The following is a 21,426-nucleotide window of genomic DNA, read 5'->3' on the forward strand; positions in this document are numbered from 1 at the left end:
ACATTCTGCTTCAGCAGCCCGGGGTTCACTGGTTTGGATCCCAGGTGCGGACCTATACACCGCTTGTCAAGCCATGCTGTGGCAGGCATCCCACATATAAAGTGGAGGAAGATGGGCATGGATGTTAGCTCAGGGCCAGTCTTCCTCAGCAAAAAGAGGAGGATTGGCAGCAGATGTTAGCTCAGGGCTACTCTTCCTCAAAAAAAAAAAAGTAAGAACGGAAGGAAGAAAAGCAGTATACCCACAGTATCCAAATGAAGACACTTTCAAAGAAGAAGTGATCACAGGGGCAAAAGCCAAAGAGAGGTTAAACAACATGTTCTGAAAAGTGCCTATGGATTTGGCAATCAGGAAGTCACTGGTGGTCTTAGCAAGAGCAGTTTGAGTGAAGTGACAGAAACGGCCTCCAAAAAAGCACAGTGGGGGGTCATCCCCGTGGCCGAGCGGTTACATTTGCACACTCTGCTCTGGTAGCCTGGGGTTTGCTGGTTCAGATCCTGGGTGTGGACATGGCACCACTCACCAAGCCATGCCGTGGCGGTGTCCCACATAGAAGAACTAGAATGACTTACAAGTAGGATATACAACTATGTACTGGGGCTTTGGGGAGGGAAAAAAAGAGGAAGATTGGCAATGGATGTTAGCTCAGGGCCAATCTTCCTCACCAAAAAGCATTAAAAAAAACCACAGTGAAGGAGGGAGACTGAAAAATGAGGGGGGAAAAGAGAGGTACACTTCTAAGAGTCTAGTCTGTGAAAGGGAGGGAATGGATCAAGTGACAGCGAGGGGAATGCAGGACCAGAGGTAGCATCTTGTTGTTTTTACATCTGGAGTGAACTGGAGATTGTCTGAATCAAAAGGCGGAGAGAAGGAAAGAAAGAAGATTCAAATGATGACTCCAAAGCCAGGCACAGGGCAAGACGGGACAGAACGCAGATGATGACATTAGCCTTAGATGCAGCAATAAAAATCAAGCACTTAGAACAGTGCTTGGCGCTTGATAAATATTCCTCCTCTCCCACTACCACAGTTACTATTTTTATTAGGAAGAGGCAGGCTTCGTCCTCTGAAAAAGGAAAGTCAGTGAGAATGAAGCAGATAAACTGTGAAAGGAACAGGCAAGAAGTGCCTGATGACTATGACTTCTTTTGAAAAGTAGAAGACAATGTCACCTGCAGGGAATGGGGAGGGGGTACCCCTTCAGCAGAGTGGGAGCGTAAGGGGGGAGTACTTCTAGTAGCCTGAGAGGGCAGTGGAAGGCAAAGACACACTCCGCATGCTTTCCTAGGTAACGGGGCTGCTTAAGACTGCTTTTTGCTAGTATACAATGACTCCTGTTCTCTGGACACCAGAGAACATGCCTGCTGAGCATCATCTTTAGGAGGGCTGGCCGTCAGGCAGACTGGGCTCCACCTATACCACCAATGGCTGTGAGACCCTAAGCAAGTGACTTCACATCCCTCAGTATCACTTTCCTCGTCTACATATAAATGAGAACAGTAACCATACCCTCACTTCATAGGGTTAAATACTTATCATCCATGTACGGCGTTTTAGCACATCTTAAGTGCCGAATACATTAGCTATTACTGTTATTATTATCACTACTGCTGGCATGCCAAAAAACTGTTTTTCAAGGAAAGGCCAAAAATTGTTAACTTGTAATGATAAGCATTGGCTTAGAAAAGATTAGTAAATGGTTTAAAAAAAGAATATGGCAAGTGAAAGATCAAAGATAGTCATTCTGGGGTATAATTAAGATTCAAAGAAAAATAGCACACTGACATCTGTGCCTATTTACATTGTATTTTCCTTCCAACTTTTCTTCATTTCTCCTCACGGCCTATCTCTCACCCTAATCCTAACCGAAACTTAGGGCCCCACCAAATGTTCTGCACTAGGCTGGCATCTCCACATCTTCAGAAAATGATACTGATCACAAAGAGGTGACGTCAAAAATGCTAGCCCTCCAGAACACTACCTAGCTCTTTTGACACTGAGGTCGTCGCCCTACCTCAATTCTGGAAAGCAACCTGGCTATATTCTAGACAATCAGACCCTTTGACTCACTAATTCTACCTCTAGAAATCTTAGGGAAATCATCGGAAAATTAGACAAAGATTCATGTACAAAGCTTCATCACAAAACCATGGATAATAGTAAAAAAGCAAACTGACAACTACCTGAATTTCCCACATTTGGGGAAAAACTAAATCAATCACAGTACACCTAATGAAGGAAAAACCTGTAGCCATTAAAAATGACATTTTAGATTTTAGAGGCTGGCCCTGTGGCCCAGTGGTTGGGTTCGGGCGCTCTACTTTGGCGGCCTGGGGTTTCACCGGTTGGGATCCCAGGCACGGACATGGCACTGCTCGTCGGGCCATGCTGAGGAGGCGTCATACAACCAGAAGGACCTAGAACTTCAACTATGTATTGGGGGGCTTTGGGGAGAAGAAGAAGAAAAAAAATGACATTTTAATTTGTAAATACACAAGGAAATTCTCATAATGTAAAGGGAAAAAGCAATACATAAAACTGCATACAATACGATTCTAATCATTTATTCACTGATTCAACAAACTTTAATCAAGCCTCTATGTTTCAGGCATTGAGATAAATGGGTTTTGGAGATCAGAAAATGAAGGTGACTGGTTCTCTGCTGTCAATTCAGTATGGGAAATAGACACAAAAGCAGACTGCTCCAACACAATATGGTAATGGAAAAAGTGAAGCCAAACCAGGGTGGGGGCCTGCGGGAATGTGGGTGTCAAAGGGAAAGGTTCCAGGGGAAGGTGACACTTCAGCTGGTCTCAAAAGATGAAGAGTGCGTAATGCGTGCGGAGGGAAGGCTGCAGGCAGAGCAGGGAACAGGGGTCAGAAACAGCAGAGGACGTGAAATGTGCACACACACAGAAAAGAGGGAAGGTAACAGGCCAAAACATTAGCAAAGGTTACCTCTGGAAAACAGGATTACGGGTAGTTCTTGCTTTCCCCTTATTATTGATTTTGGAAGTCTTCTTACAATGAATTATACAGAATTCAGTGAATCTATACTACTGAATTTATAATCAGAAAAAAACAATTTAAATGAAGAGGGTAGGCTACAAAGATTTCTAAAATCTTTTCAAGTTCTAAAAATCTGTGATCCTAGGGGGAAATATCTGTCTTAGAAGATTTAGCTTAGAAAAAAATAAACCCTAACCTAGAAAAAAAGAGTATCCTTGGATGGTGAGATTCTGAACAAAGATTTTGTGTCTACTTTCTGTTTCCTATTTTTATTTTTTGCTTCATAATACAAAGCATGCAAAGTATATTTAATTGTAGAATTTATAGTACTCTAATCCTTCCTTTAATAGCAAGGCATAAAAGGCAGATATCAGAAGAGAGGAACAGAGAACTGGTCATTTTCCTGTGATTGTGCACCATAAGTTTTAACACTTACGAACGGAACAGCTCAACAAGCCCAGATCGCCTTGCCTACACTAACACAGAAAGGACCAAGCCCCCCAATCAGCTGAGAACTGTCACAGGACACACAGGGCCCAGAGTAGAACAGCACAGTCACCTCCGCAGTCTCAGTTTTCCACTCATTTTCTGCTTCACTTTCCAGATTACTCACCCAACTCAAAAAATCTTCACTCATGGGGCCGGCCCTGTGGCCGAGTGGTTAAGTTCGTACGCGCTGTTTTGGCGGCCCAGGGTTTCAGTGGTTCGGATCCTGGGCACGGACATGGCACCACTCCTCAGGCCACACTGAGGAGGCATCCCACATGCCACAACTAGAAGGACCCTTAACTATAATATACAACTATGTACTGGGGGGCTTTGAGGAGAAAAAGGAAAAATAAAATCTTTAAAAAAAAAAATCTTCCCTCAAAGTTATAAAAAGCCTGATTTCTCTACTTCATTTCTTCCCCAAAGGATATCATGACCACGTCCAGGACTGACCCCCAAATCAAAACCTTAAAGCGTCTAGTGCTTTTACCCAAAGGCTCCCCTCCAGCCCAAACATGTCGCGTACAGCAGGGGAACCATCCGCCCCGGCTCCCAGCCCAGTGTCCTCCGGGTGGTCCCATCTAACTAACAGAGCCCCTTCCACTCTTGACAGAGTCCTGGTTTGAACGCGACCATTTCGTGGTCACCCTCCATCTATCTGACAATCCCACTTTCAGCCTCTGGGCTAGGGCTGGGGCTCGCTCTCTCTACTCTAACACCCGTCTTTACCGACATACCCTTAGGGGCCTGCCATGCTCCCTTCCCTGCGAAAGGGATGCAGCCCAGGCAAGTTACCTTACTTCCTCCATGAGCGCGTTTCCAGTTGAATAAATCTCACAAAAACAAAGCATGAGGTTCTTACAAAGGCCAGGTTCTATCAACTACGAGGAAAGTACACAATTTTCAAACAAGTCAGTCTTTTGAACTCCTACGGCCTTGGCAGCTCCCCCTTGGGACACTTACACCTTCATACTAGCCTAACCATCAACACAGCAGCCCACGACAAAGAAATGGTTTTATTCATTGGAAACAGACTGTAAACTGTATTTTCTTGAGAAGAAAAAAAGGTTGTGGCCCTTATAATTCTCCAATGTAATCCAGCGATTGCACTTTTTTTACTACAAGGAGTTTTATAAACTGCAACAAAAATTATTAACGTCAATACTTTTTACCTGATCAATAATACAGAAAATATTAAGTGTGCCTAACCACGTTCCTCCAGCTGGTAAGGGCTAAAAACCAAAGGCCCAATCTGCCTAATTACCAAAAGTACTTTCTTGAGTCGCCCATAATGCTGAAAATATTAATTAATATTACTACTCCAAATTAGAATAATAAACAGCTTATAATAATAAGACTCTTCATCAACATTTGATAGTAGAGCAATTTTTTTAAAAAAGCATTCCACTTGAAAGTGAAACAAAGGACCAAGTGCAGTGGGTGAGTGAAGTGCTGCTCCACGCCCTGGCTTCACAAAGTGTTCTCCGTGACACGCTCTCACGTGGCTAGCGCTGGGTCACAAGCCCAGCTGCAACCGTTTTTAGCTGTGTTACCTCTCTGAGCCTGTTTCCCATTTAGAAGAAGGTAATAATATAAATATCACTTATCTTGCAAGACAGCCATCAGAGATAAAGTCATGTAATGCATTGCCTGAACTCCTATCTCTTTATCAGTCTACAGTCTATCTCCCCCCAGCACAACACAAGCTCCAAGAGCGCAGGAACTTGGTCTACCGTGCTCGCCGTCATACTCCCAGCAACCATAACAATGCCTAACCCAGGGAGCTTTTAGTAAATATTTGTTGAATAAATGACGAGTGTCCACCTGACACAGTAAACAGTCATTGCTTTTTTATAACTTCAGCCTATGCGTTTTCTCCATCCTTTTGCTGTTTTCATCTTCCTTTTAGGCTCAGACACTGTCCTCCTTTGGCTTAGGGCTCTGTTTCACCCAAACAACATGAACATGTAGCACACTACTAAAGAGCATCAGATGTGCTAGCTGACTGTGAAATCAGCAGCAGGTGAAACCACTAGAACCAAAAGCCTATGTCTGCCGACATCATACAGCAGAGAGACATCCTGAGAGCAGGATCATTTTCACTGGATCTGGGTTTTTTGTGTGTGTGTGAGAGGAAGATTATTGCTGAGCTAACATCTGTTTCAGTCTTCCTCTACTCTAAGTGAGATGCCACCACAGTATGGCTTAACAGTGGTGCCAAGTCTGCGCCAGGGACCTGAACCTATGAACCCAGGGCCGCCACGGGTTTGTGCCAAGCAGAGCACATGAACCCAACCACCATGCCACCGGGGCAGCCCCTTGGATCTGGTTTTTAAAAAATGATTCTTGAATGCAATTTTATGTCCTCACCAAAAACATCCCAAGTGATAGAGATGGTGTGGTCCCCATTCTCACCTTTGCTCCCACTTAATTAAACAGACGATGAATCTAGCCGAGAGCAAGTAGCAGCTATTTCTCACGCTATTCCATAAAACGGATTCTGGTCACCTAAAAGTGACCAAGTGAAACAAACAGTATTAAACATTTTCAAAGAATTTTTTAAAACTTAGCTATGTGGGAAGAGTATTTAAATTGACTTACAAAATAATTATTGCTGAAACCAAAGTGTAACTTCTTCTGGGGCAGGGTTCGCGTGTTTTCTCTAATCTCTATGAAAGTTCTACATTCACACTCATGCTACACGAACTCCAAAGCCAATACTCCAGCAGATCTACACAACAGTGTTGGAGCAAGTAGGCTCTTTCAGAAAGAGAAAATAATGACTTCTGGCCACTACACATCCATCAAATTCTTGGTACGAACAAAGGTTTCCTTCCTAACGTGGCCCATTAATGCTTAAGTTCCTTCTACAGGTTAAGCATCATCCCTCATCCAATGACATTAGGGCCTTTTTAAAATCAGAAATATGAGGCTGGCCCCGTGGCTGAGTGGTTAAGTTCACACGCTCCGCTGCCGGCGGCCCAGTGTTTCCTTGGTTCGAATCCTGGGCACGGACATGGCACTGCTCGTTAAACCACGCTGAGGCGGCGTCCCACAGGCCACAACTAGAAGGACCCACAATGAAGAATATACAACTATGCACCGGGGGGCTTTGGGGAGAAAAAGGAAAAAATAAAATCTTTAAAAATAAATAAATAAAAAATAAATAAATAAAATCAGAAATAGGGACCAGCCTGGTGGCACAGCAGTTAAGTTCACACGTTCTGCTTGCCCAGGATTCGCTGGTTCAGATCCCGGGTGCAGACCTACGCATCACTTGTCAAGCCATGATGTGGCAGGCGTCCCACATTTAAAGTAGAGGAAGATGGGCACAGATGTTAGCTCAGGGCCAGTCTTCCTTAGCAAAAAGAGGATTGGTGGCAGATGTTAGCTCAGGGCTAATCATCCTCCAAAAAAAGAATCAGAGGGCCGGCCCGGTGGCTCAGCGGTTAAGTGTGCAGGTTCTGCTTCGGAGGTCCACGTTCGTTTCCCGGTCCCAGAACCACACCACCCATCTATCAGTAGCCGTGCTGCGGCAGCAGTTCACACGGAACTAGAAGGACTTACAACTACGATATACAACCATGTCCTGGGGGTGCTTTGGGGAGGAGAAAAAAAACCCTTACAGATGACCACCCCACCTGCCCCAAGTTGTCCTTGAAAGAAAAAAAGAATGTGGCACTTGTTTTGATGAAACTCCAAGGAAATGACGCCTGGTCTGTATTTATCATAAGTAAAAGATTAACTAACATAAAAGTAAAAGGTTAATTAATTAATGTTCACCAAATACAAACGTGTATGCTGTCATATGTTAGCATCCTAAAACAAAAATGCCATAAATGACACACTCAACATCTACCCTACATAACTGATGTTCAAAGCTCAAAGGGGCTACACATTTCTTTTCCATGTAGATTGAGTGTTTAACTGGCCCACAAAAAAATTACTGCTGAAAACTAAAGTGTCAATTCCTCTGATGGATCTGTATACAGCAAGGAAAATGGGTTTTTAAAAAATTTTTAACATTTTTAACTCCTTCCTTCATCGTGCCTCAAAAAAACTTTACTGTTTGCTTTTTTCTGGATGTCCAAATCTCTCAATACCCTAAACACGACAATTTTATAAGTAAATGAAATCACACACAAAATGTTCTACTGAATAGATGATAAAGGTTGCTAGATATTTTTAAATTTTCCACTAATCTTCACTTCCCTCTCAGTAATAAGTTTTCCCCACTAGGACATCCATAGAGACAGAATTTTCCCTGCTCTAATATTAAATGTACTTTATTATTTTTGAAAACTAGTAATCTGTACATGATTATTTTTGGTCAACCATAATACTTGATTGACTAGCACACATAAGTATTTACAGGTAAATACTAATACTATAGAAACCTAGGCTTTGGATAACATTTTTAAATTTAAATTTTTTTTAGAGGTCGGCCCAGTGGCATTGTGGTTAAGTTTGTGAGCTCCACTTTGGTGGCCTGGGGTTTGCAGGTTCAGATCCCAGGCAAGGACCTACACACCGCTCATCAAGCCATGCTGTGGGGAAAATAGAGGTAGATGGGCACAGACGTTAGATCAGCAACTAAATTAAATTAAAGAGTCAAATTAAAGACTAAAGAATTAAATTAAAAATTTAATTTTAAAACCAACATATGAGTTACAGTTTAAATACAGGAATTCATACTTCATAAAAGCAAGTGTTTATACTGTAAAAATATGACCAAAATATACACTGTACTTGATAAAATACAAAAGAAGTTTTACTGAGAGAGGAGAAATAAGATGTACAACACTAGGGGCTAGCCCAGTGGCACAGTGGTTAAGTGTGCACGTTCCGCTTCAGCAGCCTGGGGTTCGCTGGTTTGGATCCCGGGTGCAAACACGACACCGCTTGGCAAGCCATGCTGTGGTAGGCGTCCCACATATAAAATAGAGGTAGATGGGCACAGATGTTAGCTCAGCGACAATCTTCCTCAAGCAAAAAGAGGAAGACTGGCAACAGATGTTAGCTCAGGGCCAATCTTCCTCACCAAAAAAAAAAGAGAGAGAGAGAGCGCACAAAGCGCTACCTCATCTAGTCAGAAAATTTAAGTAAATAAACAAATTACCGTGACTCTATTACAGGTCTATAGTCAATTAAAAAATCACTCACAGGGAACAAAGAAACAATGTGCATTGAACACATTTCACAATGCTTAGCTAGAAAGTTAACTAAATCAAGGCAGAGCACTTCCCAATACTTGGACCCAAAAGATACCTCTTTTCCCAGCCTGACTATTGTCTTCAAAGACCTGGACAAGATGCTCAAGATGTGGCAGCTGGTGAGCAGTTAACACAGTGACATCTAATTCAGAGTTTCTGCCCTCTCCGGCCCTGCTGGGAGGGGGACAGTCCCTTCAGAAGACAAAATAAGTGATCTGATCTGGGAAGACTGAGTCATCAAGTTATATTTTTTTAGTTCTGATATGCAGCTTGTTTCTCCTGGGACTCCTCGGGTCCCCCATCTGCACATTTCCCTTCCTTTCAAACCTCCTTGCTCCCCAACACCAGCTTAGTTCATTCGGGCCACCTGATGACTCCAGGTTTTAGAAAAAGGGAGGAGGAGGCCTGACAAGTGATAACAGTGCAGCTTCATACAAAAGGCCTGGGGTGGGAGAGACTTTAGGAAGTATTAGGGGTAGAGGGAAAGAATTCCAACCCAACATTTCACACAAGCCAGGGCCTGTCTGCTACCTTAAACAGAAAGAGCCTTTTATGCTCTTGGCATTACTACATACAAAGAGTTTGTCAGATGTTGTATGGACACCAACTAAAATTCTAATTATGTACAATTCAATCTTACTCCAGAAAAGAAGACTAACATGTCCCAGGCTTCTACTCTGCCAGGGCACTGCACTAGGCACTGCAGGTGTCACTGCCATTCATCTAAAGGACAATGCCATGAGCCAGGCATTCATACGCCCATTTTACAAGTGAGGAGACTGAGGCTCAGAAAGGTGAAGTACCTGGCCCAGGGTCTTCTAACTGGTTGGTCCAAAAAACCCGCAGGTCTATCTGACTCTGAATTACAACTCTGACAATAAGGTTTCTTTCACATACCTCCTTTAACCTAACTAATGCAATTTAATGTAGCAACAGCAAAAAAACTATGGCAATCCAAGAACTGGGAGTCACAAAAAGACACACTGTATTCAATTCGTGCATTCAACAAATACTGACGGTGGGCCGCTCAGTGCCAGGCCCTGGGCTAAGAGTTGGATAAAAACCTGTGAACGAATCATCAGGAGCTGGTGCAGCAGGAGGAAGTAAACCAAGCAAACAGACAACTCCAATGCAGTGTGATTAGTATCAAGATAGACATTTTAATGAAACCCTTTTTCTGTTCTTTCTGCTTCTCCCCAACTCCTCCTCCTTCTTAGTGGTTTACGAGAGCCTGGGGTTGCACATTTGGCTGTGCCTGATAATCACATCTCAAAACCTTTCAGATCAGCCAGCACCCACCAAAATCAGAGATTTTTCACCATCTTCAGTTCCTCCTCAATGGTTCTATTATTTTATTTTATGTTTTTTAAGATTTTATTTTTTTCCTTTTTCTCCCCAAAGTCCCCCGGTACATAGTTGTATATTCTTCACTGTGGGTCCTTCTAGTTGTGGCATGTGGGACGCCGCCTCAGCGTGGTCTGATGAGCAGTGCCATGTCTGCGCCCAGGATCCGAACCAACGAAACACTGGGCCGCCGCCTGCAGCGAAGCACGCGAACTTAACCGCTCGGCCATGGGGCCAGCCCCCAATGGTTCTATTATTTTTACAATCAATTTGAAAAGAATGAATATAATACAGTTTACCCAGAGTGAGAAACAACTGAAACACTTATCCTCACCACAGAGTTTTCTCAATGTCACAATCCCGATCATCTTTAAGGACTAACTCAAATCCTCCCAGAGTCTTTCCCAGATCTCCCCAGTCAAAATTAACTGCTCCATCAACTGTGCTCCCTTTACTTAAGCATCTATTTTAGCACTTGAACTCTAGCTGGCTGTGCTCCCATCTCCCCACTGGAGTATGAACTCACCGAAGGTAGAGACCAGGTCTTACTCACATTCGAGATGGTGTCTCCCCATGGGTATCCCTCAATACTCAGCAGAGAATAAGCATCTCACATACATTTGTTGAAATTAAACAGAATTTAAAATATTCAGATCTTTTACCACGTACATACTTGCCACTCAGTTTTGTTTTTGTCTTTTTTTTAAAAAAATTCTAAAAATTAAGTATAATATGATCCAAGGTTCTCCAGGTTATGTTTCAAAATTTCTATTTGGAACTCTTCAGGCCCCAAACACCCTGCTAGGAATAATATATGAATCCATCTCTACGCCTTCATTTCCTACCTGGGGAAAGAGAGGAACAGAGTAAACACTGAATAAATATTTACTGACTGAATAAAGGAATTGGTGATTATAATAGAGAATGGTAAAACATAAAATTTAAAAGGATATGCTCACCAAATATTCTCTTCTCACTTCTTAAACCCATGGCTTCACCATCTTCGGATGTCTCCCTGGGGCCTCCCTGGAGCCCACGCCTCACTCCTGAGCTATCTACTCTCTCCTCCCATTCTCTCTTGAACATCTTCCAGTCAGCAACGAAATCGGGCTTGTCAAGGTCACCAGGGACCTCACGGTGCCAAATCCCATTGTCAAATCTTGGTCCTCTCCTAATTTACTTTATTGACATTCAACAGAGGTGAACACTCCCCTCCGTCATGAAACACTTTCTGCTGGGTGCCAGCACGCTCTCTTGACTTTCCTCCTACCTAGGCGGCTGTCCTTCACAGCCTCCTCTGGGTCCTCTTTATCTATCTCCCTGCCTCTAAACGCTGGAGTGGCTGGAGGCTCAGCCTCCTTCAGGAACTGCAAACCCAACATATATCCAACAACCTACTTAACATCCCCATGTGGATAAACAGTAAGCAATCTAATTACAATGTGATTGAAACAGGTAATTTCTCCCTCCAAATCTTCTCTTTCAACTTTCCCCACCTCAGTATACAACAACTCCTTTTTTTTTTTGGCTGAGAAAGATTCACCCTGAGCTAACATCTGTGGAGCATGCCAAACTTTAACCACTAGGCCATCAGGGTTGGCTCATGACAACTCCATTTTTCAAGCTGCTTAGGCTAAAGCTCTTGCTATCACTGTGGCAGAGCCAGCCAGTTGCCTCCTAATATACATTCAGCCACCCTTGCATTTGCTTGTGGCCGTGTGACTAAGTCCTGGCCAAGGAGATGTAAGCAGTGATGTGTGACACTTTCTGATCATGTCCTTAAGGGAGAGGAACATGCCCTCTGCTTCCCCTTTAGTCTCCTCCTAAGGACTGGAATGCAGATGCGCGCAAAGGAGCTGGGGCAGCCATCTTAGACTACAAGCTAGATGCCTCATACTGCAGATGATAGAGCACAAGACAGAATGAGCATGCCTCCCTAGTAACCATGCAGTTACTAAACCAGCTCTCAACCACCTATCCAGATTTTTACTTAAAAGAAAAATAAGCTTCTATCTTATCAAGCCACTATTCTGTTAGATCTCTGCTGCAGCAGCCAAACCAATATCCTAACTCACATATTTGGAACCAGGAAGTAATCAACCTCAATAGAACATAAATATATGGCAATGGCTTAGGGGTCAGCAGGAGCACAGATACTGCAGGATGGAAGTCTGGTAACCCTTGCTGGGCCGCAATAAAACATTTGGTAAAACCTGTGACACCTTAGAAAACAGCCTGCATGCCAACGCGGCTTGTAATTCTAGGGGAACTGGTTGAACAGTTCAGAATCTGGGTGCTTATTGGCTTCTTGCCACTTTAAGCAAGAAGTCCCACAAGAATGAGACAGACTCAAGCTAGAGCTTGCTGATGTGCTTGCAGAGATAAAAGGGAAGAGAGATGTGCCTAAGGCACGTCCATGGTCTCCAGGCTAAGTTTACTCAGAGGCTGGTAATTTGAGGGCTAAGGAGGGGTGAAAAAGTCAACTCCTTCAGTATGCAGCAGGAAACAAGCTGGAGAAGCTGTTTAGCCCCAGAAGGGGGATATTTTCCAATATCCACTTCAGATCTGGCACCAGAGGAAAAGAGACACAGCAAAACTACCCAGAGGGTAAAGTCAGAGGCCACAGAGGGCAAGGGACAGGAGAGTTCCTCCAAGACTGCAGACTGAGAGCTGCTAAGCGGGCTAAGTCAGAACTCCCACTACTGCCTGGCAGGAGTCCGCAAACACTGTGGGCCTGGCAGGAGCTGACAATGGCTATGGACCTGTGAGGGGTCTGTACTTCCGTTCTTCCCTTTTCGAAACGGGAGTTTTTCTTGCCATTATCCTATCCTACTTCACCATGGTACACGGGGGAGGGGGCAGCAGATAACCTGTATTTTAATCTAAAGTTTCCTGGACTGGGTCTCGCCCAGAGATTCTGAACTCTGAAGTTGATTAGGGGTTGTCTCCTTCGGAAGGTGCAGAATGTGTTTTAGACTTGGGAAGAAGTGTTTGGAAAGAAAGGCCTAGATTGTTCTCCCCTTCTAACATAAAACAACTTTTAGCTAAACATACGGCTACCCCATAAAACTGTGTTTCTCAGCTTCCTGGCGAGTGACTGTGGCCGCCTGACTTAGGTTCCGGCCAGCGGGAGGTGAGCAGAGATGATCCTGCAACTTCCAAGCTGTGCCATTAAAGAGAAGGAGCATGACTTTTCCTTTCCTTCTCCTCTCTTCCCTCTGGCTAGAAGGCAGACATACATGGACCAAAAGATGGAAGCCGTATATTAGGAAAACTGGTACAATAAGACAGAGGTGCCTGGGCCCATAATGAGCATAGAGCTGCCACAGCAGCCCAGCTTCCTATTCAGACTTCTACTCAGAGAGAAACAAACCTAGTGTAAGCGGTGTATCCCTGGCTCTGTTACATGTCTCTCTGTTACAATGGTCTGCTCAGTGATATCCTGATTCATAAAGCCATTCTCAACTCCACTCTTTCACACCCCATATCCACCTCATCACCCAATCCTATTGGCTCTACTCACAAAATATCTGACTATCCACTACGTGACCCTTTCTCACCTCCTCCACCACCAGCCCTGGTCCTAGACTTTTGTGATGGCCTCCTAACCTTTCCATCTGCTTTCACTCTTTCCCCCTCTATCTATTCTCTCCACAGCAGCCACAATGATTCTCTTAAAAGATAAATCAGAATGTAAGCCCCATGAAGGCAGGAATTTCTGCCTGTTTTGTCCACTGGTATATCCTCATGGTCTAGAACAAAGCCGGGCATATACAGCATGTCATCAAATATAAGATGTCACTGATTGTAAGCTGCACCACTATTTTTTGCACCACCAAGGAAAAAACCATACTGCCTATAAAACCACGACAAAATGCTTTAATAATAGGCCAAGACAGAGTAAAAATCAGTTACGCCAGCCTCTCTGCTTTAAAATTTCTTTTTGAGAATGTGGAATGTCTCTGACCTTCAGTTGCATTGCCTGGGTGTGAACGGCAATCCTTCTAACTGTATGTTCAATTTCAAAATGTGACACAGCTTCACAGACTTGTGGATTTCTGCATTTCTAAAGCTCCCTAATGCACCTAGTTGTTGCTTTGCAATAAAATATGGAATTGTGTTCATTCCTCCAACAACAAATATTTTTATTACTATTATCAAATGACACCCCACTGCTGTTTCCATTCCTCTCTGCATACAAAGTAACATTTGCTTTCATGGCTGATCAAAGAGTAATTTTTTGAAGGTATTTAAAATGGCAACTAAATTTAACAGGCATTGCACTCAACTGAAGGGGTAATATGAACAGGTATGAGCAGGTTTGCACATAAACAGGAAATGACAGCTGTGACACAACTGCCACCTAGCCAACAATGATTACACCACTATAAGAAACATCCCAATTTCAAAGATGTTAAAATGTGAAGGGGCCAGCCCGGTGGTGTAGTGGTTAAGTTTGTGCGCTCTGCTTCGGTGGCCCAGGTTCGGATCCTGGGCGCAGACCCATGCACCGCTCATCAAGCCATGCTGAGACAGTGTTGCACATAGAAAATAGAAGAAGTGAGGCATAGATGTTAGCTTAGCAACAATCTTCCTCAAGCAAAAAGAGAAAGATTGGCAACAGATGTCAGCTCAGAGCCAATCTTCCTCACCAAAAAAAAATTTTTTAAGTGAAGGAAAAATGGGGTGGCAGTTATCTCAGAACTGACTGAAACCAAATTATTAAGAACTCAGTAAATTTTTGCTGTAAGAATGACTGACTTCATCTCCAGCCACTATGCCCTTGCTTAGCAGGCTCCAACCATGCTCGGCCTCCTTTCTGTTCCTGGAGCAGATCAAGGATGTACCTCTAGGGGCCAGCCCAGTGGCGTAGTGGTTAAGTGCGCATGTTCCGCTTCTCAGTCGCCCGGGGTTCACCGGTTTGGATCCCGGCTGCAGACACGGCACCGCTTGGCACACCATGCTGTGGTAGCGTCCCACATATAACGTAGAGGAAGATGGGCACAGATGTTAGCTCAGGGCCAGGCTTTCTCAGCAAAAAGAGGAGGAGTGGCAGTAGTTAGCTCAGGGCTGATCTTCCTCAAAAAAAAAAAAAAAAAAGAGGATGCACCTCTAGGTCCTGCTGTTCCCTGTACTCGGGAATACTCCTCCTCCCAGATGGCTCCGTGTCTTTCTTTAAATTTCCATTGAAAAGCCACCTCCTAAATCGGCACACACCCCAATGCTCTCCATCCCTTTAACGGACTTTATTTTTCTTCAAAGTATTTATCACCAAATGACATCTTTTGTGTATATGTTTATCGTGTTTCCTCCTACTAGAATGAAGCTCCATGCAAGCAGGCGTCTGATATGCAGCCAAAAACAGTAAATATGTCCGAATGAGCTGCGTACAGGAAGACAGCTCCACCTAGACACATGACAAGTACCTTGCGAGAAAATGCGCCAAGCGAAGGCCTGAAGACCCAAGGCCCCTCGTCAGGACTCTTTCTGTCTTCTTCCCCACAAGATGAGGACTATTTGATGAGCTCCACTCTTAGCACTAACTAGGGCTTCTAGTTTCCATCTCAAAGGGGACAATAAAAATGCTGTAAACATCACGACTTGCTCAGGTTATTTGTTTTGGAGGTAGTTTAGTAAAGGGATTAAGAACTCTGGATTAGAATCCAGGTTCTACCACTTCCTAGTTGTGTCTTTCAGCAAGTTACCTAATTTCCATTACCCTCAATTTCCGTATCTGTAAAATGAGGATAATAATACCAACCTTGCTGAGCAAGATAAGCACTTAGCACATAATAAGAGCTCAATAAATGTCGGCTGACGTCATTATCATTCTCTGCCTGTCGGTTAAAAATGAACAAAAGGAGTGGAGAAGGGGTCTGGGAGGCTACACCCCACCCTCCTACCAGGCTTGAGGAAAAGTCCTGATTATAAAGTGAGTGGGAGCAACTATCTACTGGGAAAAAAGTGAGCTTAGGTTCTGAGGCCTGTCACAAAGAAAGAAAAGGTCAAAGAGATGGAGACGTTAGAGTAGAAAGGCCAGGGATGGGGTCACCACGTTGGCTCATCTTTCAATGATCCGAACGAATTCATCTGCTCCCTCCAAAATCTGCTCCTTCTCTGGAATTACTTATCCCTCCCCCAACCCATCCTTCTCCCAAGCTAGAAACCAAGGCGTCATCTTTTTCTCTCCTCTTCCCCTGCCTCCACCTCCTTCACATCAAACTCATCATTAGAAATGGGTTAACTGAGACCCTCGATATTTCTGGTGTCTGCCCTCCTCCATTCCCCCTGCCAAAGCCTTACTTTGGACTCCACTGCCTTGCTCCTAGATAGCAACAACCACCTCCTAATCTGTCTCCAGGCCTGCAGCCACGTCTTCCAATCCATCTTCTCCACCCTCACCAGTAATCCTTCTAATCCCTTAAAGTCCCTCAAAGGCCTCTCACAGTCCTATTGAGGAAGTTCAGACTCCTAAACATTTCTGAAAACCCTCCAAGATCTGCTGCCTGCCAACCTGCAGCCACTCCCCCAGGCAAAATCATGCCTCCAGTCCCACTACTTCTAGCTGGTTGCTGAGCTCTCAGTCTCACAGACAGTTCCAAGAGCCCTTCGCCTGGCAACTCAGCATAAGCATCACTTTCTCTCGAAAGTCTTCACTAAGACACTGCCCCACCAGGGGTCCCTTCTTGTTTTTCTTTTTTCTTTTCTCTTTTTTTGTGAGGAAGATTGGTCCTGAGCTAACATCTGTTGCCAATCTTCCTCTTTTTGCTTGAGGAAGATTGTCGCTGAGCTAACATCTGTGCCAATCTTCCTCTATTTTATGTGGGATGCTGCCATAGTGTGGCTTGATGAGCAGTGTGTAGGTCCGTGCCAGGGATGTGAACCTGCAAACCCAAGGCCACCGAAGCAGAGCACACAAACTTAACCACTATGCCACCAAGCCCGCCCCATCTTCTTGTTTTTCTTAATGTCTTGTGCATACGTCCACAATAGCACTTAGCACCCTGTATGGTAATTGTGGGACTCTTATCTCTATCTCAACCCTTCTCTCTCAGTTAAATTATAATTTCTTTAAGAAAAAGGACTGTCAGGGGGTACAGACCTACACCATCCGTCAGTGGCCATGCTGTGGCAGTGACCCACATACAACACAGAGGAAGACTGCCGCAGAGGCCGGCTCAGGGGAGACCTTCCTCAGCAAAAAAAAGGAAGGAAAAGAAAAGAAAAGAAAAAGGACTGTCTTTCTCCTAACCTACCTGAACCATTGCTGGGGATACACAGCATGTTTTTAAAAAATGTTTGTTGACTAACAACTTTGAAGGGGCGTGATGAGCGTTAGTACCAAAAAGACTATAAACTTGATTCGCATCATGAGTGCATGCACGAAAAACAACACTGCTACAAAAAAACTCTGCAGATCAAGCATGTTAGTAGAATATTTATATAGACGCTGTGGTGAATTTACAGCCAGTTGTTAAGTAGCAAAATGTAGTAAAAAGAGCTTTTAGATCAGGAACCCTGGGTTTCAATTCCAATTCTGCCACTTCTACGCCAGGTCACTATGGACACGTTAGTTAACCTAAATCTCAGGTGCCTCACCCACAAAATATGGAAAATTTAAGGACCTGCTTGATCACACTATTCTATCAAACGAGACAACGGTTTTCAAGTGGTTGGCACAGAGCAAGCTTCTAAGGCTGCTAATAAATCTGGGTCCCTTTCTAGTTAGATAACATTGCTAAAAAGTCCAAGGTCACACATTCTTCATTTGGGAAGACTTAACACCCTTCTAAAACCTTGACCACACCCTCAATCCCAGCCAGCCATCCTGAAGACGAACTAGGTCATAAAGAAGACCTAGCCAAAAAAAGAAAAAAGGAAAAAAAAAGGCAAATCATTTCAATGCAATCTCATCACCACAGCTGAAAGACAGTTTAAAATACACGCCCTACTCACACCATCATTTTGGTATATGAAAAACATGAGCAGGGTACGTGATGAATATAATATAAAAACATAACTAATATAAAAACATAACGATGCCTTGGAATGCAGGTTCCTGAAGAGAATGGATTTAGTCATGGATCTGCTCCACAGAGCAATGGACTCACCGTAATGTGCTCTCTGAATATAAAGAGCAAGGAAGCGAAAGAAGCTCTCAGAAAGCACAAGAGCAGAAAAGTACAAGAATTCAAGGTGATCTATGACAGGGACCAAAAAGTGCCCAGAATGTAAAATCTTCTAAAGCCATTGGTTGGGTCATATCAGCCTCTGTTTTTCATGGACTAACAGTCTCATACATTTTCATTTTGTTAAAATACGAAACTCTGCCTTTCCTAATTTCCTAATTTAGATCGCAAGATCTTGTCTTGCTTTTTTTCACCCTGACGCATACGTTTGAATTTTCAGTAAAATAAATGTATTACTTTCTAACCAAATGAACGTCACCTACCATATCTGTGATACAAGTTTCCACCAATACAGTAACAATACAAAGGCAAAAGCTCTGGAAGTGTCTCTGTTGAGAATTGCTCATCTAATCCCAGAATTAAAGACAACGGATTTTAAAAAAAAACCTTAAGGAGATTTTTCTCAAAAAATTATTTGTTCTAGGTCCTGCTGAGAGTAAAATTACCAGTTATTGAACTGTCCCTTTGTGTTCAGGCCAACTACTTTGTTGAACATAATTTTATATTGATCTTATCTTAGTGGATTTAATTTTTCACATTTAATATTCTGTTGACCTTGAAAAATGTTTTTAATCTCCTCCACAATGATTACCTTTGCTCCTTATATGGCCACAAAAAATTACACCTTCTCCAAGGACTGGGTAAAGTGAAGAGCCACAGTTCAGGTTATACAGCATCTTTAACTGGGCTGTATGCTTTATTGGTTTGAAAACAATTTCTTGGTGAAAACCCAAGTACATAAAAACCTGTAAACTACGGACAATTTAGAGAACGTCAAGAAAAAAAGGAATTTCTGGAAGTAAAGGACTACTAAAACACATAAACTCTTTGCCTTAAAAGAAATTACCCATTAGAACTAATATTAAAGAAGAAAAGGGGGGGTGAGGGACACTTTTAAAAACTACATTAAAAAAAGTGGCTCTGAGGGGATCTCTTGATAGTTCCTACCCGAATGAAAGAAACTGCTCAATATTCTTCTAATTTAAGATTACATTCCTGATGTATTTAAGAAAACAAAGTCAGTAACACAGAATGGGCAATCCTGACTTTCCAAACAGCCAAGTATCACAACCAACAAAATTACTTGCTTCCTTTTCCACCTGACCCTTAACCTACCACTTGCCTGCTCCATTCCTGGAGAATTTTAGTCCCAAAGTAAACATATTGACTACTCTGTAGCTAAAACTGAAGCATGGAAATTTTATAGTTCAACCAACCTGACGGATGACTACGTTCCTAACACCAGGGAAGTTTTATTATGAACCGTGGAAGGAATGAGGAGGTAGGCTGAAGAGCGTGAGGCCAGCAGGGGTCCTGAAAGGGAAGCTCCCAATTTGTAAAAAGGAAGGGAAAAGACAGTAGAATCACAGGAAATTCCTTGAACCCTAATTGCCACTGCTTTTATGACAATCTTATTAAACAATCTTTAAAACATCAAGGGGATCTCTAAGACTTCTTTCACAAATGATATGGGGTGGAGGGAGTTTACAAAATCATTTGCTTCCATTTGCTTCCTGTTCAGCGTCTGCTATAGCCCAACACAAGTCTGAAAGGGACAAAAACTAGAAAAAGGCAGAATGAAAGAGAAGTATACCAGAAGTCATTAGTGGCCTGTTAAATTACTAGAATTGAACTGGAATTCACTAAGCTATCGAGAAGGTATGTATTTTGTTAAATATCAAAGAATCTGTGCGCAGGCCACCCTCAAACACAAATGTGTGTTTAATCAACTTATACAGTGAAATGGCCACACGTACTTCGGATTTCAAATACTTCCTTTAAAAACACCCATACATTCTGATTCCATCCAAAATTATTCTTTAAATCTCTGCAGTAAGGCGCGCACGGCGCGCGCACGCACATACACACACATCGAACTTGATGTAAATCTAGCCCTTCTTGCTCAATGCCCTGAAGAAAAGGATGAATGCCTCAATATGCTCTGCTCTTCTTCAGACCCTAAAAGAAGACTCGAGAAGCAAATGGAGTTCAGAATGAAGAAAGGCGGCCAGGGAACACAGGAAAATACAACCGGAGACCCTCCCAGGGACTCATTTTATTCTTGGAAAATGTCATCTCCATTCCTTCCCCAAGCCCGAAGGCCAGGCAGCACTGGCGCAATATCATCCCCGTCCAAAGCGCCAAAGAGTTGCAACTAATCTCCCAAGGTGTCCCCCACCTCCTCACCTCATCAGCGCTCAGCTCCTCCATTGCTTTCCTCTTAATGGTGAAAGGCGTTAGGGAGAGATCCTTCTGTTCTCGAGACCAGGGCGACAGGAGAGTGGAAGGTGTCTATCGGGCTGTCTGGTCCCCCGAATGGGGGAGGTTTCAGAATTGCATAGTCAGAGGTTAAAAAATAAGAACACGAGGGGCACTGAACTGCCTTGGCGTCGGTCACTCCAGTCGCCCCAGAGACTCTTACAGCTGCTTGTGCCCTGCGTAGCCTCCTTTGGCCACCACTGCTGCTGTTGTGGGGTTATCTTAAGGCGCCACTTACTACCCTCTGCTTCCCAGGTCACTCAGACTAGGGAGCTCGGGCGCCAGCTCGTCTCGTGCCCCGAGCCTGCTGTGTCTTCGTGGCGGTAGCGCGGCAGCTGCGCTTCCTCCAGCAGATCCTGCTCTCCGTCCTACCCTGTGCCCCTGGCGGGAACTGTTCGACTGCAGAGTGGATGCCCCGAGGGAAGACGACCCCAGAGCCGCCCAGGCAGAACCCAGCTCTGAAGAGGGAAGCCCCTCCCCTCCCAAAGCAGGCCGGCCACGCCCCGCCTCCACGCCGGAGCCCGGGCAGTGGGGAGGGGGAGGACGGGACTCGCGATGCTCCGGCTGGAAGAGTAAATCCTCCTACCCTTCCACCCCTAGTCTCACCCCCTCGCCCCACGAAGTATTATTCATCAAAACAACAGGGCGGCCATCTTTGAAAGGGGTCACGTGACCCACGCCGGAGAGGCGGGGCTTCTGGCCCCAGGACGAGGCAGCCAATGGGGCGCGTGCGTCGCGCCGCCGATTTCCTCTCGCCTGCGTCTCCTCCCGCCCCCGCCCCACCCCCTCCCCGCAGCAGCGCGCGCGGGGGGAGGGGCGAGCGGGGCGGCGGGCGGGAGGGAGGCGCGCGGGGGGCGGGGCGGCGCGGTGCCATGGCGACGGCGCGGGGGTGGCGGGCGCGGCGGGCGCTGTGGGCCGGGCCC

At 44.4% G+C, this 21,426-nt stretch overlaps 1 protein-coding gene across 4 annotated transcripts in view; it reads right to left on the reverse strand.

The window, feature by feature from the left end:
- The window catches only part of UBE4B (ubiquitination factor E4B), a 122,278-nt gene extending 101,130 nt beyond the window's left edge, over window positions 1-21,148 (reverse strand). For all 4 annotated transcript variants that reach the window (XM_046661000.1, XM_046660998.1, XM_046660997.1 and 1 more), the window contains exon 1: window positions 20,432-21,148. In XM_046661000.1, the coding sequence (XP_046516956.1) occupies window positions 20,432-20,455 (24 nt within the window). In that variant the 5' untranslated portion in view covers window positions 20,456-21,148. The remainder of the gene's footprint in view (window positions 1-20,431) is intronic.
- Window positions 21,149-21,426: the final 278 nt, after the last annotated feature.

Source organism: Equus quagga, chromosome 5 (genome assembly GCF_021613505.1).
Source record: "Equus quagga isolate Etosha38 chromosome 5, UCLA_HA_Equagga_1.0, whole genome shotgun sequence".
Taxonomy (NCBI): Eukaryota; Metazoa; Chordata; class Mammalia; order Perissodactyla; family Equidae; genus Equus; species Equus quagga.